Below are 20,036 nucleotides of genomic sequence, written 5' to 3' on the forward strand. Positions count from 1 at the left end.
ATCAGCCCATCACACAACATCACATGTATGTGGGAGGATTCTCATTCGCTGAAAATGTAAATAGAATCAACAAATCACTTACTAGAATGCATATTGTACTTAATCTTCTTTTGTGTTTTTGTTTTTGTTTTTTTGTTGTTGTTTTTTTTTACAGCACAATCAGAACAAAGGAAACATGATCACAAAAAAGTTAAATAAGCATAAAATGACAGCATTGGAAAACACATGTCCTGATCATGATCATGACTTTATTACACAGATCTCAAAGGGTAAAGGTTTTTTCTATCCATACAGGAAAACACTGAATAAACAAACAAACAAAAAAAAAACTATAAGCCACATGTAGAAGATTATTGTGAGGCATGAGAAACAACAGCTCACATCCTCCACCCACTAAATAAATGAGTGAAACTACAGCACCACCTAAAGACCAGATGAATATCCACACATTGTGATCATTCTTTGTTCAGTGCTATAGTGAGTGTTACAGTCTTAACTGCTGTAACTGCATATTTGTCTTGAAATTTATTATAATAACTCCTCAACAACTCCTGGTCTCTGCTTGACCTGTAAGTTACTTGGATGAAAGAAATGTGATAAATTATTACATTTACATTTATAAGTGATTTAACTGCCTGTAATCGTGTGACTTTTCTGAAAAACTCTGGCAATGTGTCAATTCCAGGCCACGGGAGCAGGTGTTAATGAAGTGATGAGAATATTTACACAGAGGGTTTTTGTACTGAATAAAGCAGAGATGCAGCACTGTGTAATACGCAGCACAGAAGTACACCACACTGTCATTGGATGAAAGATTTTTGATAGTCAAAGAGACATTTTTGTTTCCATCCCCAGCGATCTCCACATTCAGCTTAAAATCATTTTCAATCTGTGGTGATGACGTTCTTAATTGATATCCAATTAAGGTCAGTCCCTGGTCTTGAGTTTCTCTGTACCAGTTGATTTGATTATAATTTGGTACACTGTGTTCACACTGGATTTTAACAGATTGTGTATGGTTGCCAAAGAGATCAGGAGGAGTCTGGAAGACCAGATTACTCTGAGAAAGCCCTGCAATGAGAGAGAATATTGATTGCAACAATATCAAATTAAATTTATATACATTAACAGTGCTTAAGCAACATCAATAAAAATAAAAAAATACCTCTGTGACATATCATTAAAATCCATAGAATACTAGCAGCTCGGATCATGTTGAACGTCTGAATGTCTGTTTTAAACTGAGCTCATATTGCATGTACGTGTCTGATGTAGTAAAGCGTGTGATCAGTTTCCTCCCACACTTTAACAGCACAGCGCCCACATATGAGGAAAATAAGAACTGCACCTCTGTTGAAAAATATAGAAATTAGTCACAGTGGAAAGAATACTGTCCTTGCTTATTTGTTACATTAGGACTCCCTCTGTCTGTGGTATTAGTTACTGCAGTAATATCAGTGCGGGTGTTTTTGTTCAGCACTGCTGTAACTCTGTAACACTGTGTTCTTTAACTGCACAGAAATATACAGCGCTGTCCTCTGTATCCAGATCCTTCACAGTTAATGATCCATTTGCAGCAATTTTTTTAACAGTAGAAAATTTATTTTTATCAACTGAGCCAAAGTCTGATTCACTGGTTGTTGTGTACACGATGAACTCCATACTCTCTCCTTGGCGCTGTCTGTACCAGTACATCTGATAATAGCCAGCATCTTTATTATGACTGCACTTCATTTCAGCAGATTCTCCTTTCAGATGCCAGGCGACGCTGGGGTTTTGGGTGACTCCATTCTCTCCTGCTAAAACTAAAGGACAACAAATTATTTCAAATAATGATTTCATTTGTATTCACAAGTCAATTTCAGTTTGTAAACTATCTCATACCTGATTTCCAGTAAAGCAGGAAAGTCAGACTGATTATAACACTGATCATACTGGTTTGTGCTGGTTGCAGGAGAAAAGAAGAGCACCACCAACTGCTGCAAATGTATCCTGTTGAGGATCAGCTGGAGGAAATGACATCAAAACCATCTCAAGTCTTCGTATCACATGCTGAATTCTGATTTTGTACTATCCTTTAATTAAGCAATCTTTATTATACATAAAAAAAACAATATAAGTGATGATAATATGAATTAATTAATGAAATATTTTTAGGCTATCTATGAGGGATCACCAACATCTCTTCAGTCAGCAGAAGCAATGTGTATGCTATTGGGGGGAGTGGTAGGCCCCCAACTGTTGTTTGATGGTTCATTGATGGTGGTGTTTTGCCTTTTAAAAAAAAGTCTAATCCCCCCTTTGAAGAACCTGGGGGAAAAAGTATTAAATTAGATTTAAGCTATTTATATTTACTTTTACATATAAAACTTTAGTATATTGTGATATTTTTATTCAAAATACTATATGACATAAGCTGTTTTCTATAGACATTTACATTTTCCTCCATTTTCTTTTTTCTGTCATGTAAGATTTCTCTAATGAAGACATTATGTTACTGTTAAATGAAGAAAAAATTACATCACAAACTGTTATCATATTGAAAGAGTGATTTAATATTGGAATAATATCAGCAGTTTGGTGTTTAATGTGACTTGAGATGTGGTAAAACAGGTGTATGAGGCTGTAGATTTGATCAAAGAGAGGTTTTTGTTTTAAGGAGAGGACGTGTGTGACACTGTGTGTAATAAGCTGCACAGAAGTACAGAGCGCTGTGCAGCACTTGTCTTGCTTTGGGAATCTGTAGAGACACTGATGATCTCCCATCTCCACTCACTGTAAAATTACCTTCATAATTTCCCTCATATTTTGGATTGGTAGTATAAACATATCCGATGAGTTTCAGGCCTGTGTCTTCTTGTGTTCTTTGATACCACAATATTGTGTAATAATCTGGGATGCTGTGGTTACAGGTTAGAGTTACACTCTCTTCAGGTAAACACAGCACATCAGCAGGACTTTGATGAACATCTTTGCATATCAAAGAACCTAAAAAACAGTGTTAGATACAGCTTTATTAGCCAAGTCACATTAACAAAGCAATATTTTGGTATTACACAGAGTACATTGTTGGTATACTGTACATATTTCATATATTAATAAAATTACCTGACAGGAAGCACACACTGATGATGAATTTATAGGAAAATCTGATCATATTCAGTATGATATACAGTAAGCTGGTAAACTATGATCTTAGTTCTTACAATTTGACACAGGATCTGGTATGACACTAGCAGTGGTGATAAAGGACGTGATGTCATTGTATAGATGAACACAATGATCACACCCACTACTGTGAATTGTTTCAAATGTCATATAGTAGAGCACTACATCATGAGTATGAATGGCATCCATATTAATTATGCAGTACAAGTCAGAGGAAGTTCATATATTCACTGGACATATCAGCCCATCATACAACATCACATGTATGTGGGAGGATTCTCATTCACTGAAAATGTAAATAGAATCAACAAATCACTTACTAGAATAAATATTGTACTTAATCTTCTTTTGTGTTTTTGTTTTTGTTTTTGTTTTTTTTTGTTGTTTTTTTTTACAGCACAATCAGAACAAAGGAAACATGATCACAAAAAAGTTAAATAAGCATAAAATGACAGCATTGGAAAACACATGTCCTGATCATGATCATGACTTTATTACACAGATCTCAAAGGGTCAAGGTTTTTTCTATCCATACAGGAAAACACTGAATAAACAAACAAACAAAAAAAAAACTATAAGCCACATGTAGAAGATTATTGTGAGGCATGAGAAATAACAGCTCACATCCTCCACCCACTAAATGAATGAGTGAAACTACAGCACCACCTAAAGACCAGATGAATATCCACACATTGTGATCATTCTTTGTTCAGTGCTATAGTGAGTTTTACAGTCTTAATTGCTGTAACTGCATATTTGTCTTGAAATTTATTATAATAACGCCTCAACAACTCCTGGTCTCTGCTTGACCTGTAAGTTACTTGGATGAAAGAAATGTGATAAATTATTACATTTACATTTATAAGTTATATAACTGCCTGTAATCGTGTGACTTTTCTGAAAAACTCTGGCAATGTGTCAATTCCAGGCCACGGGAGCAGGTGTTAATGAAGTGATGAGAATATTTACACAGAGGGTTTTTGTACTGAATAAAGCAGAGATGCAGCACTGTGTAAGACGCAGCACAGAAGTACACCACACTGTCATTGGATGAAAGATTTTTGATAGTCAAAGAGACATTTTTGTTTCCATCCCTAGCGATCTCCACTTTCAGCTTAAAATCATTTTCAATCTGTGGTGATGACGTCCCATATTGATATCCAATTAAGGTCAGTCCCTGGTCTTGAGTTTCTCTGTACCAGTTGATTTGATTATAATTTGGTACACTGTGTTCACACTGGATTTTAACAGATTGTTTATGATTGCCAAAGAGATCAGGAGGAGTCTGGAAGACCAGATTACTCTGAGAAAGCCCTGCAATGAGAGAGAATATTGATTGCAACAATATCAAATTAAATTTATATACAGTAACAGTGCTTAAGCAACATCAATAAAAATAAAAAAAATACCTCTGTGACATATCATTAAAACCCATAGAATACTGGCAGCTCGGATCATGTTGAACGTCTGAATGTCTGTTTTAAACTGAGCTCATATTGCATGTACGTGTCTGATGTAGTAAAGCGTGTGATCAGTTTCCTCCCACACTTTAACAGCACAGCGCCCACATATGAGGAAAATAAGAACTGCATCTCTGTTGAGAAGTATAGAAATTAGGCCAAAATGGAAAGAATATTGTACTTGCTTAAGTTTTTCAAATTTAATAATGCATGTCAGGGTCTGATTACTTGTACAGATTATCAGAAAATAGCCATAGTCCTTAGCTTAATGGTGGTTATCACAAAATAAGGTTCCGACCATGCATTAAATCACAGTTATGTTCAATGCTTGAATTTGATTAGTGAGAAGATATTGACAGCAGTGGCAAGTTTTATATGTACTTAATTATTCTAATACATTATCCTTACTATAGTCAGGGGTTTAACACTAGGCAAAGGTAAGCAACGTATGTATGTGAATGTATAAGCAAATGTATATTCTATATATATAGAATATACGATATATATATATATATATATATATATATATATATATATATATATATATATATATATATATATATATATATATATATAGGGCTTGTGTTTGCTATCTTGTTAAAAAAGTCTGATATTTAGCGAAGTTAAGGTTAGCATATGGCTAATGTTGCTAAATAATAGTTTTTCAGTGTTCAGGGTTTTTGTGTGATTTTTATCTGGCTGTAAAGAGTGAATAGAGACTCGGGAAAGTAATAACCGTGTTAAAACAACTATAAATGTTAACAATGACATGAAACATGTTCTAGCTTATTTTCTAGTTATTCATCTTTGTGGTTCAGAAACTGCTGTACAACTAATAGGAAATAAAACTGTGTTAAAGTGGGCAGGAATTAAATTATAAACAGTTTTATGTGAAAGAGTTTAAACATTTAGTAAAACATTTATAGAAATGTTCAGAGTTTAATAACTAAGTTTAAACTTGTTTTGTGGTCGGGGTCATGGTATTTAATCGGTTTTAAAAACACACAGGTGGTGAAAACTGAAGGAAATATTTTTTGTTTGTACAGAATTGTCTTCGCAAATCTTTATGTATATTTAACAAAAGCAAACAATTATGGGGTTAAAATTATTTCATATTTCCAAATAAATAAATTACAATCCACAAATAAATGTAGCTAGATTCACAAAAAATAAGCAAATTCACAAATAAATAGAATGAGATCCACAAATCAAGATCGCAATGCACAAACACTATGATCAAAAGTAAACACAAGTAAAATAATATTCCTAAAGGCAGTGAGTAACGGAAACCACAAGGTGCAGTGAAAGTGAGTTTTTATTACTTATTTAGTTTAATTCAGTGCTTTTTGCACATCCATAAAAATAATGCATAAATACTATAAAATATATTTTATATATAGGTGTATATGTGTGTGTGTATGTGTGTATATATATATATATATATATATATATATATATATATATATATATATATATATATATATATATATATATATATATATATATATATATACGTTTTAGTCATGGGAACATAATGACATGTGCAGTTAATTGCTCTATGTGCTATGATCCTGGACATACTGTGTTAAATTGGGATTTCATGGCTGCCAACAATGTGGAAACACTACCTTTCAATTTGTGTTATTAAACAGTTTTGTATTGTCTTACTTCTCTTGCTACCTCAATCACTGTGTCCCTGTCTTGAGGTAAACACTGTTCACTGAAATCTTAAGGCCTTTAATTAAAATGTCATGTCCTCCCACTCTTGCTACCTCAATCACGTTGTACCTGTCTTGAGGCACAGAAGCTCCTGGAGAACTTCAGGACAAGACCTTGTCTGTAAACACTATGGCAAAACTAAAGGTTAGTCACTTTGGTAAATTACAAAGAAATCAAAAGGCAAGGCAGTTGAATTTTTTACAAAAGTAATGCCACTCCACTATGCTAAAACCTTTTCTTATCTCTTCTGGTATCTCCATGATGGGGAACCTGACTGGAGGCACACAAGCTCCTGTACAAGTTCAGAACTTGGTGAAGTTCTTTGTGATGAAGACTACAGCAAAACCAATGGCAAAATTAAAGGCTAGTCTCGTTGTTCAAGATCAAGGAAGTCTAAAGGCCAGTCACGTGAACTTTTAATAAAAATGTCATGTCATTCCAACATGTTAAGTTAAATGATGGTTAATTGTACCATATACTAGTAAACAAAAATAGTAGTGGTATGTATTACAATGAGAACAATATTCTATTCAATAAAATAGCACTTTAATTTAAATTAATTTTATATTTAGTTATTATAGAGTATTTTCCTACTACATATTTACCCATGGCATCTATGTCATTTTGACTCTAGTGTAAAAATGGAATTTAGCTGGTAAAATAGCAACCTTTGTTAGATTTGTTACTCAAGTTTTATCCCAGCTAGCAACATTCAAAGCACTTTAACTGCATTTCCATCAATTTTGCAACATGACTGGTAGCATTATCTGTCCAGAGAAAAGCACTTCATTCCCAACAATGGAAAGGTTGTTTTTTTCCATCTTGTAAAAGCTGTTCCACTTTCATTTTATTTCTTCTTGAATTTTAAACACTTCTTTCCCACATGATTGATTGTTTCTCTCAAAACAACAGTATCTGGCCATTTTCTAAACATAGAGCATAGAGGAGAAGTGAAGGACAGTTGGAGAAGTGTCTGTCAGAAGGGCTTCTGGGGAGTATTACACAAAGCAAGCTAGCTGAGTATGTCACCTTATTTCAACAAGTCCAGAACATTTTGGTCAATTTCAGTTCTAAAGCAGTCTTATCTTAATCCCTGCTCAGTTATTATGACAAAACTGGCTTTTGGACAAACATGCTACAGTACGTGTCAAGCTAAGCTGATGCTTAGTTTAACTGGACAAGCTATGCGAAGCTAAGACTCCACCGGGCTGAAACAATAGCTAGGAACAATGCTCTGCCACAATACTGCGTCCATTTCGATTATTATAACATGGAAGAAAATTCTAGCATAGTCTTTCTAAGCCATTTTTAATTTTTTGCATAAATATTGCATGTCTGTGTATAAACCTCAAATACTACATCCAGACTTGAATTAGTGAGATGAGTTCACACATGGATTTTGTGAACAGAGTGTACTGAGAATGTACTGAGGCTATTTTAAAATTAGCCTGGATTGTTGTTTTGTTTCGTTTTATTTTGTTTTTTGAGCTCATTTTGTGGAATACAAATAGCCTACTCTTAAGCAGTTGTTGCAGGTGTCTGAACATGACTATTTATTCTTATAACGCACATGTTTTAGATTAGAGATAAGAGTTTTTGTACAGGAAAGAGGAAACTTGTGACACTGTGTCTACGTACCGCACAGTAATAAACTGCACTGTCATTGAGCTGCAGATTTTTGATCGTTATTTTGCCAGTATTTTCCCCATTTCCATCCAAACTGATTTTGTTAGTCAAGGATTGCTCAGGGTTTTTCAAATGCATATTGAGATGTCCAAGAATCTGTAACTCGTTGCTGTCAGATTGTTTATACCAGAGCATAACATCGTAGCCTGGTATGGAGTGAGAACAGTTAAGCTCTGTAGATTGCTGTAGATTCTTAATTAAATCAGGAGGAGTCTGGTGAACATTTTTGACGGCTGAAGACCACCCTGTATGAAAGTAAAAGATTAAGTCAATTTTGAAATTACTCAACATTTTCTATCTAAAGTGTAGAGAACGGTTTCCACAGTGGAATAATTCATAATTGATTTAATGTAATAAGAAAACTGTAGCATTACCAGTATGACAGATGAATGATGCTGTAAAAGCAAAGAGGCTGATGATCATCTTGGTTCTTCCTTTGAATTAATGATATCTGCTGAAGTCTGTTGCAGTAGTGTCTAATGCACCCCCATATGACAGAGAACTGAAGTGCATCATGGGGGGAAAAAAGTGCACAAAAAATGGGGAATGCAGAATATTTCTTTTTACAGTATGAGTAAAGGTGATGTGCAGAAAAAAAGAAAATAGAAGAGGACTCCCTCTGTCTGTTGTATTAGTTATTGCAGTAATATCAGTGCAGGTGTTTTTGTTCAGCAGTGCAGGTGAACTGTAACGTTGTGTTCTCTTACTGCACAGAAATATACAGCGCTGTCCTCTGTATCCAGATCCTTCACAGTTAGAGATCCATTTGTAGCTAATTTTTTAACAGTAGAAAATTTATTTTTATCAACTGAGCCAAAGTCTGGTTCACTACTGGCTGTGGTGTACACGATGAGCTCCATACTCTCTCCTTGGCGCTGTCTGTACCAGTACATTTGATAATATTCAGCACCTTTATTATGACTGCACTTCATTTCAGCAGATTCTCCTTTCAGATGCCAGGCAACACTCGGGCTTTGGGTGACCCCATTCTCTCCTGTTAAAACTAAAGGACAACAAATAAGTTGAAAATAACATGTATGTAAGAAGTATAAATAAAAATAACATAAATGTGAAGGATCATGAATTGTTTGCAAATTAAATGCATTACACAAGTTCATATCACTTCATAGATGAATAGTACCTGGAGTCCAGAGAAGCAAGAAAGGCAGGAAGATGATAACACTAATCATATTGATTCATAATAATGGCAAGAGAGGGGATGAGGACCAGAGACTGCTACAAAAGCATCCTGCTGAGGACCAGATGAAGGAAATGACATCAGACCCATTTCAGCTCCTCCTTTCACATGCTGCATTCTGAATGAGTTGTCTGTTTGCAGAGTCGAACTAAATGCAATAGAGAAAATGAAAGAAAATGTGTATAGTTACTAAATGAAACACTTAAGCAGTAGTTGCATTACACTGTGAGTCCCTCTAGAGCAATAAATCTACAGAACATTTGGTAAAGAAAAAAAAAATCAATGATGTATAATGTTGTTAAAAGATGGATGCTTGTACTATGTGCCTGGAGAAACCAGATTTTTAGATAAATTATGAAAAAACAATGTGTGCTCATGTTGTATGCATTATATTGAGAACATTATTTACTTCATTACATAGATGAGGACTCCCTCTGTCTGTTGTATTAGTTACTGCAGTAATATCAGTGCAGGTGTTTTTGTTCAGCAGTGCAGGTGATCTGTAACACTGTGTTCACTTACTGCACAGAAATATACAGCGCTGTCCTCTGTATCCAGATCCTTCACAGTTAGAGATCCATTTGCAGCAATTTTTTAACAGTAGAAAATTTATTTTTATCAACCGAGCCAAAATCCGGTTCACTACTGGCTGTGGTGTACACGATGAGCTCCATACTCTCTCCTTGGCGCTGTCTGTACCAGTACATCTGATTATAGGTTCCACCTTTATTATGACTGCACTTCATTTCAGCAGATTCTCCTTTCAGATGCCAGGCGACGCTGGGGTTTTGGCTGACTCCATTCTCTCCTGTTAAAACTAAAGTATAGGAAATAAGTTGAAAATAACATAAATGTGAAGCCTCATGAATTATTTGCTAATTAAATGCACTACACATGTTCATATCACTTCATCGATGAATAGTACCTGGAGTCCAGAGAAGCAAGAAAGGCAGGAAGATGAAAACACTAATCATATTGATTCATAATAATGGCAAGAGAGGAGGTGAGGACCAGAGACTGCTGCAAAAGCATCCTGTTGAGGATCAGATGAAGGAAATGACATCAGAACCATTTCAGCTCCTCCTTTCACATGCTGAATTCTGAATGAACCGGTCTCTATCTTCTTTGCCTCTATCTCATAGTTTCAAATGAACCTTTATTGCATTTACACCTTCCTTCTAAATATGGAAATATTTTTGTTGACATTAAAATGTAAAAAAAAGTATGTACATTATTTTATTTAAATTTTTACATATGGGGAAACGCAGCAGAATGAGTACAAATGTAATTCTCGGCAAACATTTAAACAGTTGTTACAGGTGTGTAAACAGCTGTATACTATTTTTGTGCATGTATTTAAGATCCTGAGATATGTGTTTTTGTACAGGGACGAGGGGATTTGAGGCACAGTGTCTACGTGCCGCACAGAAATAAACTGCACTGTCATTTGGCTGCAGATTCTTGATGGTAAGTTTCTACTTTTATTGCGTCCATCTCCATCTAAATCAATCTTGGTTATCAGGGAATCTTCAGGATATGGGAAATTTTAATTCAAATATCCAAGAAACTGTACGTGATTGCTGTCAGATTGTTTATACCATAGAATGAGTTCATTGTTTGGTATGGCGTGAGAGCAGTTAATATCGGTAGATTCCTGTATAGTCTTGATTAGATCAGGAGGAGTCTGGTGAACATCGTTGACAGCAGAAGACCATCCTGTAGGAAAATATCAGCAATTACTCTATATATGAACTCCACACTGCCACAAAATTTCCACAATGCTTTAAACATTGATTAGAATATATATCACAAAAGTGTAGCATTACCTGCATGGCAGATCACAGATGTAGTAAAAGTGATGATGATCATCATCATCTCAGCTCTTCTTCTGAGTCAATAGCAGCATTTAAATCTTCTCCTAGTCTGTTATAGTAATAGCTCCATCTTTAAAGGTGTGAAACGCCCCCTTGAGACAAACAAATTGCATCAATGAAATATTGACATGAATGTTTAAGTAAATGTTAGCATGGCTTATTGCTATATTATGGAATTAACTTAAGGCAGGCACAATATTAATCCATTTCTATTTCTTTGGATGATTCTACACCTCTTTTATTAAACCTTAAACCTTTCTTATACCTCTACTCTGCGCACTTTGCTTTTCTAGAACTCAATTATAAATCGTGTATGGTAACAGTACTTGTATCGTTCTCTGCTTGATATATCGCTTTGCTTGTATTTCCTCATTTGTAAGTCGCTTTGGATAAAAGCGTCTGCTGAATGAGTAAATGTAAATACAAATGTCTACATTTTTACAACTGAGTGTAAATCATCTGTAGGTCATCTGTTTATTTCCACTGCACAGCTTAGTATATAACAATAAAGTGACATCAAAACCATTTCAACTCCACCTTCCACATGTTGCATTCTGAATGAGTTGTCTGTTTGCCTGGCCTGTACATTTCATCCAATTAAGGCATTTTTATTTAATTTACACCCGCCTGCCAAATTGTAAAAAAATAAAAATAAAAATAAAAATAAAGAAAGAAAAATAAGAAAAGAAAGAAAAAAAAGAAAAGAGAAGAAAAGAAAATGTTGATGTTATAAAGATGATTTATTCATGATAAGATTGTTATGCAAATAAGGATGCACACTAAATGCAATAGAGAAAATGATGAAATGAAACACTTAAGTAAGCAAATATAGCATTAATGTAATAATGTAATGTAATACGCCCACAGAATGTTTACTAAAAAAAAACTATCTTCATGTATAGTGTTGTTAAAAGATGGATAATTGTATCATGTGCTTGGAGAAACCAGATTTTTAGAGAAATTACTTTTAAAAGTGTGCTTATGCTAGATGCAGTACATTTGAGAACATTATTCACTTCATTACATAGATGAGGACTCCCTCTGTCTGTTGTATTAGTTATTGCAGTAATATCAGTGCAGGTGTTTTTGTTCAGCAGTGCAGGTGATCTGTAACACTGTGTTCACTTACTGCACAGAAATATACAGCGCTGTCCTCTGTATCCAGATCCTTCACAGTTAATGATCCATTTGCAGCAATTTTTTTAACAGTTGAAAATTTATTTTTATCAACAGCGCCAAAGTCTGGTTCACTACTAGGCGTTGTGTACACGATGAGCTCCATACTCTCTCCTTGGCGCTGTCTGTACCAGTACATCTGAAAATAGCTAGCACCTTTATTATGACTGCACTTCATTTCAGCAGATTCTCCTTTCAGATGCCAGGCGACTCTGGGGTTTTGGCTGGCTCCATTCTCTCCTGCTAAAACTAAAGGATAGCAAATAAGTTAAAAATAGCATATAAATGTGAAACATCATGAATTATTTGCTAATTCAATGCACTACACAAGTTCATATCACTTCATAGACAAATTAGTACCTGGAGTCCAGAGAAGCAAGAAAGGCAGGAAGATGTTAACACTAATCATATTGATTCATAATAATGGCAAGAGAGGGGATGAGGACACGAGACTGCTGCAAAAGCATCCTGCTGAGGATCAGATGAAGGAAATGACATCAAAACCATTTCAGCTCCTCCTTTCACATGCTGCATTCTGACTAAATTTTACTGTGCTTGCACCTTCATTTCAAATATTACAGATTTGTTACATTTTTTGGCCTGCAAAAGGGGAAATGCAGCAGAATTAATACGAGTCTTTGCATAAATTGCTGAACATGGTTTCCACAATGCATTACAAACTGATTAGAATATAATCTAAAAAAATTACTATATGGCTATTGTTGTCAATGATAAATAGCTGTAAATAATTTATTGATTTGGTGAAGCTATCATTGTTTTGTTTTCCGCCTCAGCCATGTGTCCATGGAGTTTGCATGTTCTCCCCATGCTTTGGGTGTTTCCTTCGGGCACTCCGGTTTCTTCCCCTAGTCCAGTTTAGTGTGTGACACCCATCCATGGTGCGCCCCACCTCATGCCTTGAGTCCCATGGGATAGGCTCCAGGCTCCCCACGACCCTGTGTAGGATAACGGTGCAGAAGATGGATGGATGGATGGATGGATGAAGCTAGCTTTTTGTTGTTATAATTTGTGTATGAAACCTTTTTTGTGTGTTTATTGGTGGGATTTACATTTGTTACACACCTACTTTCCTACTCAGTAGGAAAGCAAGACACTGATTTCCAATGCACAGATTACATGACACAATAGTGTGTCTATAATAGCCTATAATAGTGCGACTTCTGTCAAGCTCCACTGATCAGTGAGAGTTCAATTTGCCATGCTTTAATCTCCAAAATTTCAAGTTGAAGACCATTATAAAAAAGCATTCTGGTGTAGGCCCATGAAGGAAATGACGTCAAAATCATTTCAGCTTTAGCCAATTAAGGTACAGTACATGTATTTTATTTATACCATCCTGCCAAATTGTAAAACATATTCATTAGCAATTCCCGTTATTTGGTATTAAACAATATTATATACATTATGTACACATATGAGATCATACAAATGGGGAAGTAAACTAAACTTAATAGAAAATGGTCATATTTACTAAATGAACCACTTTAGCTGTTGTTACAGTTGCATGAACAATAATATCCATTACTGTAGTGCACGTGTGGTAGATATATCCTGAGATATGTGTTTTGGTACGGGGAGGAGGGGACACTGACACACTGTGAATCTGTATTGCACAGAAGTAAACGGTGCTGTCTTTTGCTATCAGATAGTTTATTGTAAGTGTGGCATTATTGGTCATGTCGTCATCAAGGTTTATTTTGGTGTCCTGTTCAGAATAGGTATATTTGAGATTGTTATATCCAAGATAAATTAAATTCCTTTCCTTAGACTGTTTGTACCAGAGTATGTGCTCAAAGTTCTTGACTACATAGGAACAGTAGAGTTGAGCAGAATCTGTGTAATTTTTGATCATGTCAGGAGGAGATTGTTCAACTCGATGACTTGCAACAAGACCTAAAGAGAGCACAGGGAAGCACGTGAAATAAGTTTTTACTATATGGAATAAAATAGTACTGACTCTACTGTTATAGGAAAAAAATCAATGGCAGGGTGCTGGTGTCACACTGCCAGATAGGAACTAGAGAACTGTTGCCACCCTAAAGTTGATTATGTTCCTATAACAGCATGTCCTGTAGTTTTATTCCTCTTATACCACAGCAATGTGCCAACAATTACATTTTTATTAATCGATCAATGAACGAATTAGGTCATCATTTTCATACATTTATAGTTACATTAAATGTTATAGAGCATTCACTAAACGTGTTAGTTCCTGTTATCGCTTACGTTATAGCAGCTGTAAACAGTCATTCCCTCACCGTCCGACAGTATGTCTTTTCTCTTTCTCTTGATAATGTTAATACATTAAGAATGCAGCTTTAAGATTTTTCCTTGGTGGAAAGCATAGTTACTTCACTAGAGCTTCACCTCTGACTGTTACAAAGCGCTGGCATTTATAGACTCCTTCCAACAATGATAAACATGTGCTCACGGAAACCTCACCATATCAACAATTACACATCAACAATTCCATATCAAATGTTGTTTTTGTTTTTTTTAAGTCTGATAAAATAGAAAGTTTTCCATCTAAGTCCCCATGTAAGTTGTTACAATAGAACTAATAATGTATTAGAGTTAGCACATTAATATAAACCAGTTTATATTTGCAGTCAACACTACTGTCAGAGGTGCTGTTATAGAAAATTAATACCTTCTGACCAATCAGAATCAAGAATTCAACACTGCTTTGAGATAAAAATGAAATTATAGACAGAAATAGCGAGGGAGAGCTACACACTAGATACTTACCAGCCAGCATGATTTGAGATAAAAAGAGCAGAATCATCATGCTTATTTGTTTCCTGTCATTGATAGAAAGCAAACCAACACTTGATAATATAAATTCCAGATGACAGGAAATGACTTCACAACCACTTGATATATCTGTCTCTTGTGTATTTTGGTCATGAGTACTTGATTTGTGCACTACAGTTAACAGGTGCTGAGTATGTGTTTGTTGTGGGGGTGGTGTAGTTCTTGTTCAGGTTGAAGATTAGGTTGTCATGCTGTGCATCCTGTTTTGCACAGAAGTAGATGCCACTGTCTGTGCTCTGCAGCTCCTTCACAGTTAGATCCAGAGAGTTGTCCTTCCTTATGGCAGAAACTTTCTGTTGAAATCGATCTTCTAGTGTGCCCATGTTAACATAGTAGAATACAATGGGCTCCAGGGATTCAGAAGGTCTCTGCCTGAACCAGTACATTCCATTATAGGAAGAACCAATCTGAGTACACTGAAGAGTCACATTCTGACCCTCGTAAGCAGAAAGATCAGGAGATTGTCTTAGGCTGAAGCCTGAAAACAAAGAGAAAAATCATTAGAGCAGTAGTTGGTAGAATGCATGTACTGTATTGCTGTCTAAAGTCTTTTCAGAAAAAAAAGTCAATTCACAATTTTACACAGACTATTTACTTTAGTTACTTTTGAAAAAAAGAAGGGGGAATGGTTTCAAGAAGAATTCCACAGAATTTGATATCATTATTTTTGCATAAGCATTATAAATAAATACATATTTAAAAAAGTTTATATGTCCTTACCAGCAGGTAAAAACAGAATTAATAATATAATGCCAGTCATGATCTTTGCCCTCTATAATACACACCAAATACTAATAACAGCAGCTCTGCTGAAGTGTGACCTCTAGAGGGATTCAGTTTCGATCTAATCTGCGACACCTCTCTCTCTCCTGGCCTTGATCTGAAGTTTTATTTCACTCTGGCACAATATTTTCTTTGCTCTCGGGCGGGCTGAGACTTAGATGTAGAAACTGCCATGCTATCTCATCTCGTCATAATCAGTGTATTGAATACTACTAGTATGGTCTTAGGATGCATTCAATTGCTTTGTGATCTGCTCTATTGTAAAAACTGCAATACAAATAAAAGTAAAATAAATCATATTGAACATTACTTTGATTCTGTACAACCAGAAGTATATATGGTTACTTTTCCCCCTTTTTATTTTTATTTTTTTGGCAGTGCATGTACTGTGTGTTGAATATATGGATAATTCAATTGAGGGGACCAGTGAGGCCTAAATCATCAGAAACTCATTACATCATTACTATTATGAAACCTTTAGGGTTGAGGCTTACAGCACAAAGTCATATCATATAGATATAGGCATAAAACCTATGATTACAGTATATAGTCTTATTTATATTGATACAGTATATTGTTCCTTTGTGTGATTTGTACTTTGGTTGGAAGATAACATCTTAGTCTATTTATGTACTTCTAGTATCACCTCAAATGCATTTTGGGAGGAAAATAGATATTGAAAAAATCTACTTTTGCTGCACATCATTGTTGACAAACTAGTATTGAACAGTAATTGCCCATATACACTATATTAACACTACTATGTCTTTTTAAGACTCAGCTGTAGTGGTTAGTGCAGAGCTCATAAGAGATGGTGAGAACTGATATTCAGTTTTTGTAATAAAGAAAGAGGATTTGCGCTGTTGTGTAATATGCTGCACAGAAATAAACTCCACCACTCTCCGGTGTAATGTTCGTCAAGTTCAGAGAGCTGTAGTACTCGTTTGCTTTTCCAATGATTATGATTTTGTCTTTAAATTTTTGTTCTATGCTTCCGAATTCAGATATTAGATAGCCTGAAGGTTAATTCCTTGTTGTGAGATTGTCTTTACCATAGAATGCGATCATGGCCTTGAATATCATGGGAACATTTAATTTCTGCCAATTCTCCTTGACTCGTGAAGAGGTCATGAGGCGTTTGTTGAACCATCTTTCCATTCATTAGAGAAGTAGCAAATGAGATTTTTAATTTATGAGCAGAATGTTAAGCAGTCTTGTATTACCTATGACAATGAGCACCAAACTGGTTAGTTTGAGGAAAGCTTGAAACATTGTGGGTAGACAGCAAGCTATGACAAAAATTTAATGAGATCTAATCTGTAACAGTCTCTCTTATCTATAGTGGTGTAGCACAAATACAGTTTAAAATAGAGTGTATATGTGGAAGCATACTGCCCCCATCAGACAAGAACCCTAAGCTCACAGAACAATTTGAAAAATTTGCAGGCAGTTTGAATATTTTGTGCTGTAGAATCATTTGAAGTAGATGGTGTAGGTGTGACCAACCTTAACCCTTTGTATCAATTATATTAAAAAGTAAATGGATTGTCCATGTGTAAGAATGCCCTGAGTAAAAAATTATGAAATATTATACATGAATGGTTAAAAAAAAAAAAAAAAAATCCTCCAACGTCCTAAAACTAAAATATTTACATGTTAAAGACCAAAATTATAAATTTATGAAATTGAGATTTATGGGGGGAAAAATCGAAGGTGCTCAGTTGTGTCTGGAACAAAAAAGTATTTTCATAAAATTTGTTATTTTAATTATTTAAGAGTTATTTTTGTGTGCAAAGTGTTAATACAGATAGTCTAGAGAGCTTAAAAAGTTTTTGTTAAATTACAATAATGCTCTTTTTTTGATAATTTGTGGATGATTTACATTTGATATTTTCCTACAATAGGGCGCATGGTGGATTAGTGGTTAGCACGTTCGCCTCACACCACCAGGGTCAGGGGTTTGATTCCTGCGGCTCTGTGTGTGCAGAGTTTGCATGTTCTCCCCGTGCTGCGAGGGTTTCCTCCGGGTACTCCGGTTTCCTCCCCGAGTAGGCTGATTGGCGTGTCTAAAGTGTCCGTAGTGTATGAATGGGTGTGTGATGGACTATCACCCTCTCCAGGGTGTACCCTGCCTTCTGCCCGATGCTCCCTGGGATAGGCTCCAGGTTCAGGTTCCCCATGACCCTGAAAAGGAGTAAGTGGTTGAAGATGGATGGATGGAAGGATTTTCCTAAAATAGGAGTTTGCATGTTCTCTCTGTACTTGAGGGTACTCAGGTTTCCTCAATGACATGTGCAGTAGGCTGATTGTCATCTCTACATTGTCCATAGTGTGTGAATGTGTGTGCGATTATGCCCTTTGGGGGGTTGGCACCCCCTCCAAGGTGTCCCCTGCCTTGTGCCCCGAGTACCCTGGGATAGGTTCAAGTCTCCATGTGACCCTGTGTAGGATAAGTGGTACAGAAAATGGATCGATGGATTTTCCTAAAATATTTAAAAGAGCCTTATACTGAGTGTCCAAAAGTGTGGACACTATGCACTAAAGGGTTCAGTTTAACCTTAACCTTAACCTACTGTAATGTGCTAGGCACATAAAAGATTCAAAGCAATGAAGAAGAAGCCTTTATTGGTCACATATACAATACATTAAAGCACAGTGAAATTCTTTTCTTTGCATATCCCAGTTTGTTAGAGAGTTGGGGTCCGAACGCAGGGTCAGCCATGATACAGCGCCCCTGGAGCAAGGAGGGTTAAGGGCCTCGCCAACACTGGCAGCTTGGCGGTGCTGGGGCTTGAACCCCCGACCTTCTGATCAGTAACCCAGAGTCTTAACCTTGAAATATGTAAATATGGTGTTTATGTTATAAACAATTTTCATTTTAAATTTATTCCCACCTTAAAACTTTTTTTTTTTTTAAACCTTTTTCCAGTTCATAGAGAGTGATACTGAGTTTGCAGGAATGAGTTGATTAACAACAACATGGCTGTTACCTGCTGTAATTCAAATCACAGGCTTATACATATTAATGTGCCCAAATATGTTATTGTTTCTATTGTAACATCTAACACAGGGACTTGCATTTCAATGGTCCTCATAAACTAATCAAAAAAATGTATGCAGTCATGGATATAGTGGTTTTCAAGATGGAGGGCTTTGCAGTTTTTCAGTAGCATGCCAAGATGGTCTTTTAAAATTTTTGAAAGAAAAACGAGACACTGGTATTTGTTAGTGGTATTGCAGTCAAACTGGTATTTGACTGCATATAGCTTTTATAGCATAATTAATAATAGGAATGAACTTGTTTTGTAAATGTTTCACTCCATTAAATGTAACTGCAAGTTTAAGTATATGGTTTGATCCAATGATATCAATAAATGGGAAAGTTTTTGTAGCAGAGTGAAGGGATCTGGAGCACTGTGCTCTACTCGCTGCACAGTAATACACAGCACTGTGTTCAGCTTCTGTCAGTTTGATGAGATGGAGTGTAGAGTGTTTTTCACCATCTCCGGATACGTTAAAGTGACTGGAGAAAGAATTTTCAACTGTTGCCTGCTTGAAATATAAATGTGCAATAAGTTTCATCGAAGTATTATTAAGAGACTGTTGATACCACATCATCACATAAAACTCAGAAACGCTGTGTTTGCAGTGCACTTCAGTGTTTTCTTCTGGAAACTTCACCAGGTCAGAGGGACTTTGATGAATGCTATATTTTTGTAACTGTCCTGGAAAATAAAGACAAACGTGATTTTAATGTAGAGTTTTGGTATTTGGTACTCGTATGTGCTGCATGTGTGATATTAGCTTACCCAGTACCGAATGTACCACAGTCAGTAAGATAAGAACGTGTGTCCACATATTGAAATAATTTCTGAGCAGCAGCAGGTAGAGAATTCATATAATTGACTGTTTTAGATGAGCTGAGTGATGCAAAGAAACTCCACTTGTCTGTTACAGAAACACCTACAGGTTGTTCACATAGTGAGGTTCCACCCTCATGCTTATGATCACCGTAATACACCTATCAATTTTCCCTAGGACTAGTCTATCTAAGAACTAGCACTGGTATTGCCAAGTTGTAAAATGGAGAAAATAAGAAATAACCGTTTATTAACCTTGAATAATTCGACTTTAGTA

The 20,036-nt window shown here is 35.7% G+C and overlaps 6 gene segments (V, D, J or C); all 6 read right to left on the reverse strand.

Annotated features, from left to right (window-relative positions):
• Positions 1 to 1,440: 1,440 nt before the first annotated feature.
• LOC128633552 (T cell receptor beta variable 7-2-like) lies at positions 1,441 to 2,049 on the reverse strand. The segment is given in 2 exon segments: positions 1,441 to 1,805; positions 1,885 to 2,049. Coding segments are annotated over 2 exon segments (381 nt in total).
• A 1,978-nt stretch (positions 2,050 to 4,027) lies between these two features.
• Positions 4,028 to 4,746, reverse strand: LOC124628513 (T cell receptor beta variable 10-1-like). The segment is given in 2 exon segments: positions 4,028 to 4,482; positions 4,578 to 4,746. Coding segments are annotated over 2 exon segments (504 nt in total).
• Positions 4,747 to 8,598: 3,852 nt separating this feature from the next.
• LOC128633551 (T cell receptor beta variable 14-like) lies at positions 8,599 to 9,354 on the reverse strand. The segment is given in 2 exon segments: positions 8,599 to 9,036; positions 9,175 to 9,354. Coding segments are annotated over 2 exon segments (384 nt in total).
• Positions 9,355 to 9,696: 342 nt separating this feature from the next.
• LOC124628518 (T cell receptor beta variable 14-like) lies at positions 9,697 to 10,272 on the reverse strand. The segment is given in 2 exon segments: positions 9,697 to 10,048; positions 10,157 to 10,272. Coding segments are annotated over 2 exon segments (383 nt in total).
• A 1,239-nt stretch (positions 10,273 to 11,511) lies between these two features.
• On the reverse strand, positions 11,512 to 12,924 carry LOC108270022 (T cell receptor beta variable 18-like). The segment is given in 2 exon segments: positions 11,512 to 12,530; positions 12,642 to 12,924. Coding segments are annotated over 2 exon segments (384 nt in total).
• Positions 12,925 to 15,056: 2,132 nt separating this feature from the next.
• LOC108270018 (T cell receptor beta variable 30-like) lies at positions 15,057 to 15,981 on the reverse strand. The segment is given in 2 exon segments: positions 15,057 to 15,594; positions 15,837 to 15,981. Coding segments are annotated over 2 exon segments (429 nt in total).
• Between the last annotated feature and the right edge of the window lie 4,055 nt (positions 15,982 to 20,036).

The sequence above is a fragment of the Ictalurus punctatus genome, chromosome 9 (assembly GCF_001660625.3).
Source record: "Ictalurus punctatus breed USDA103 chromosome 9, Coco_2.0, whole genome shotgun sequence".
NCBI lineage: Eukaryota > Metazoa > Chordata > Actinopteri > Siluriformes > Ictaluridae > Ictalurus > Ictalurus punctatus.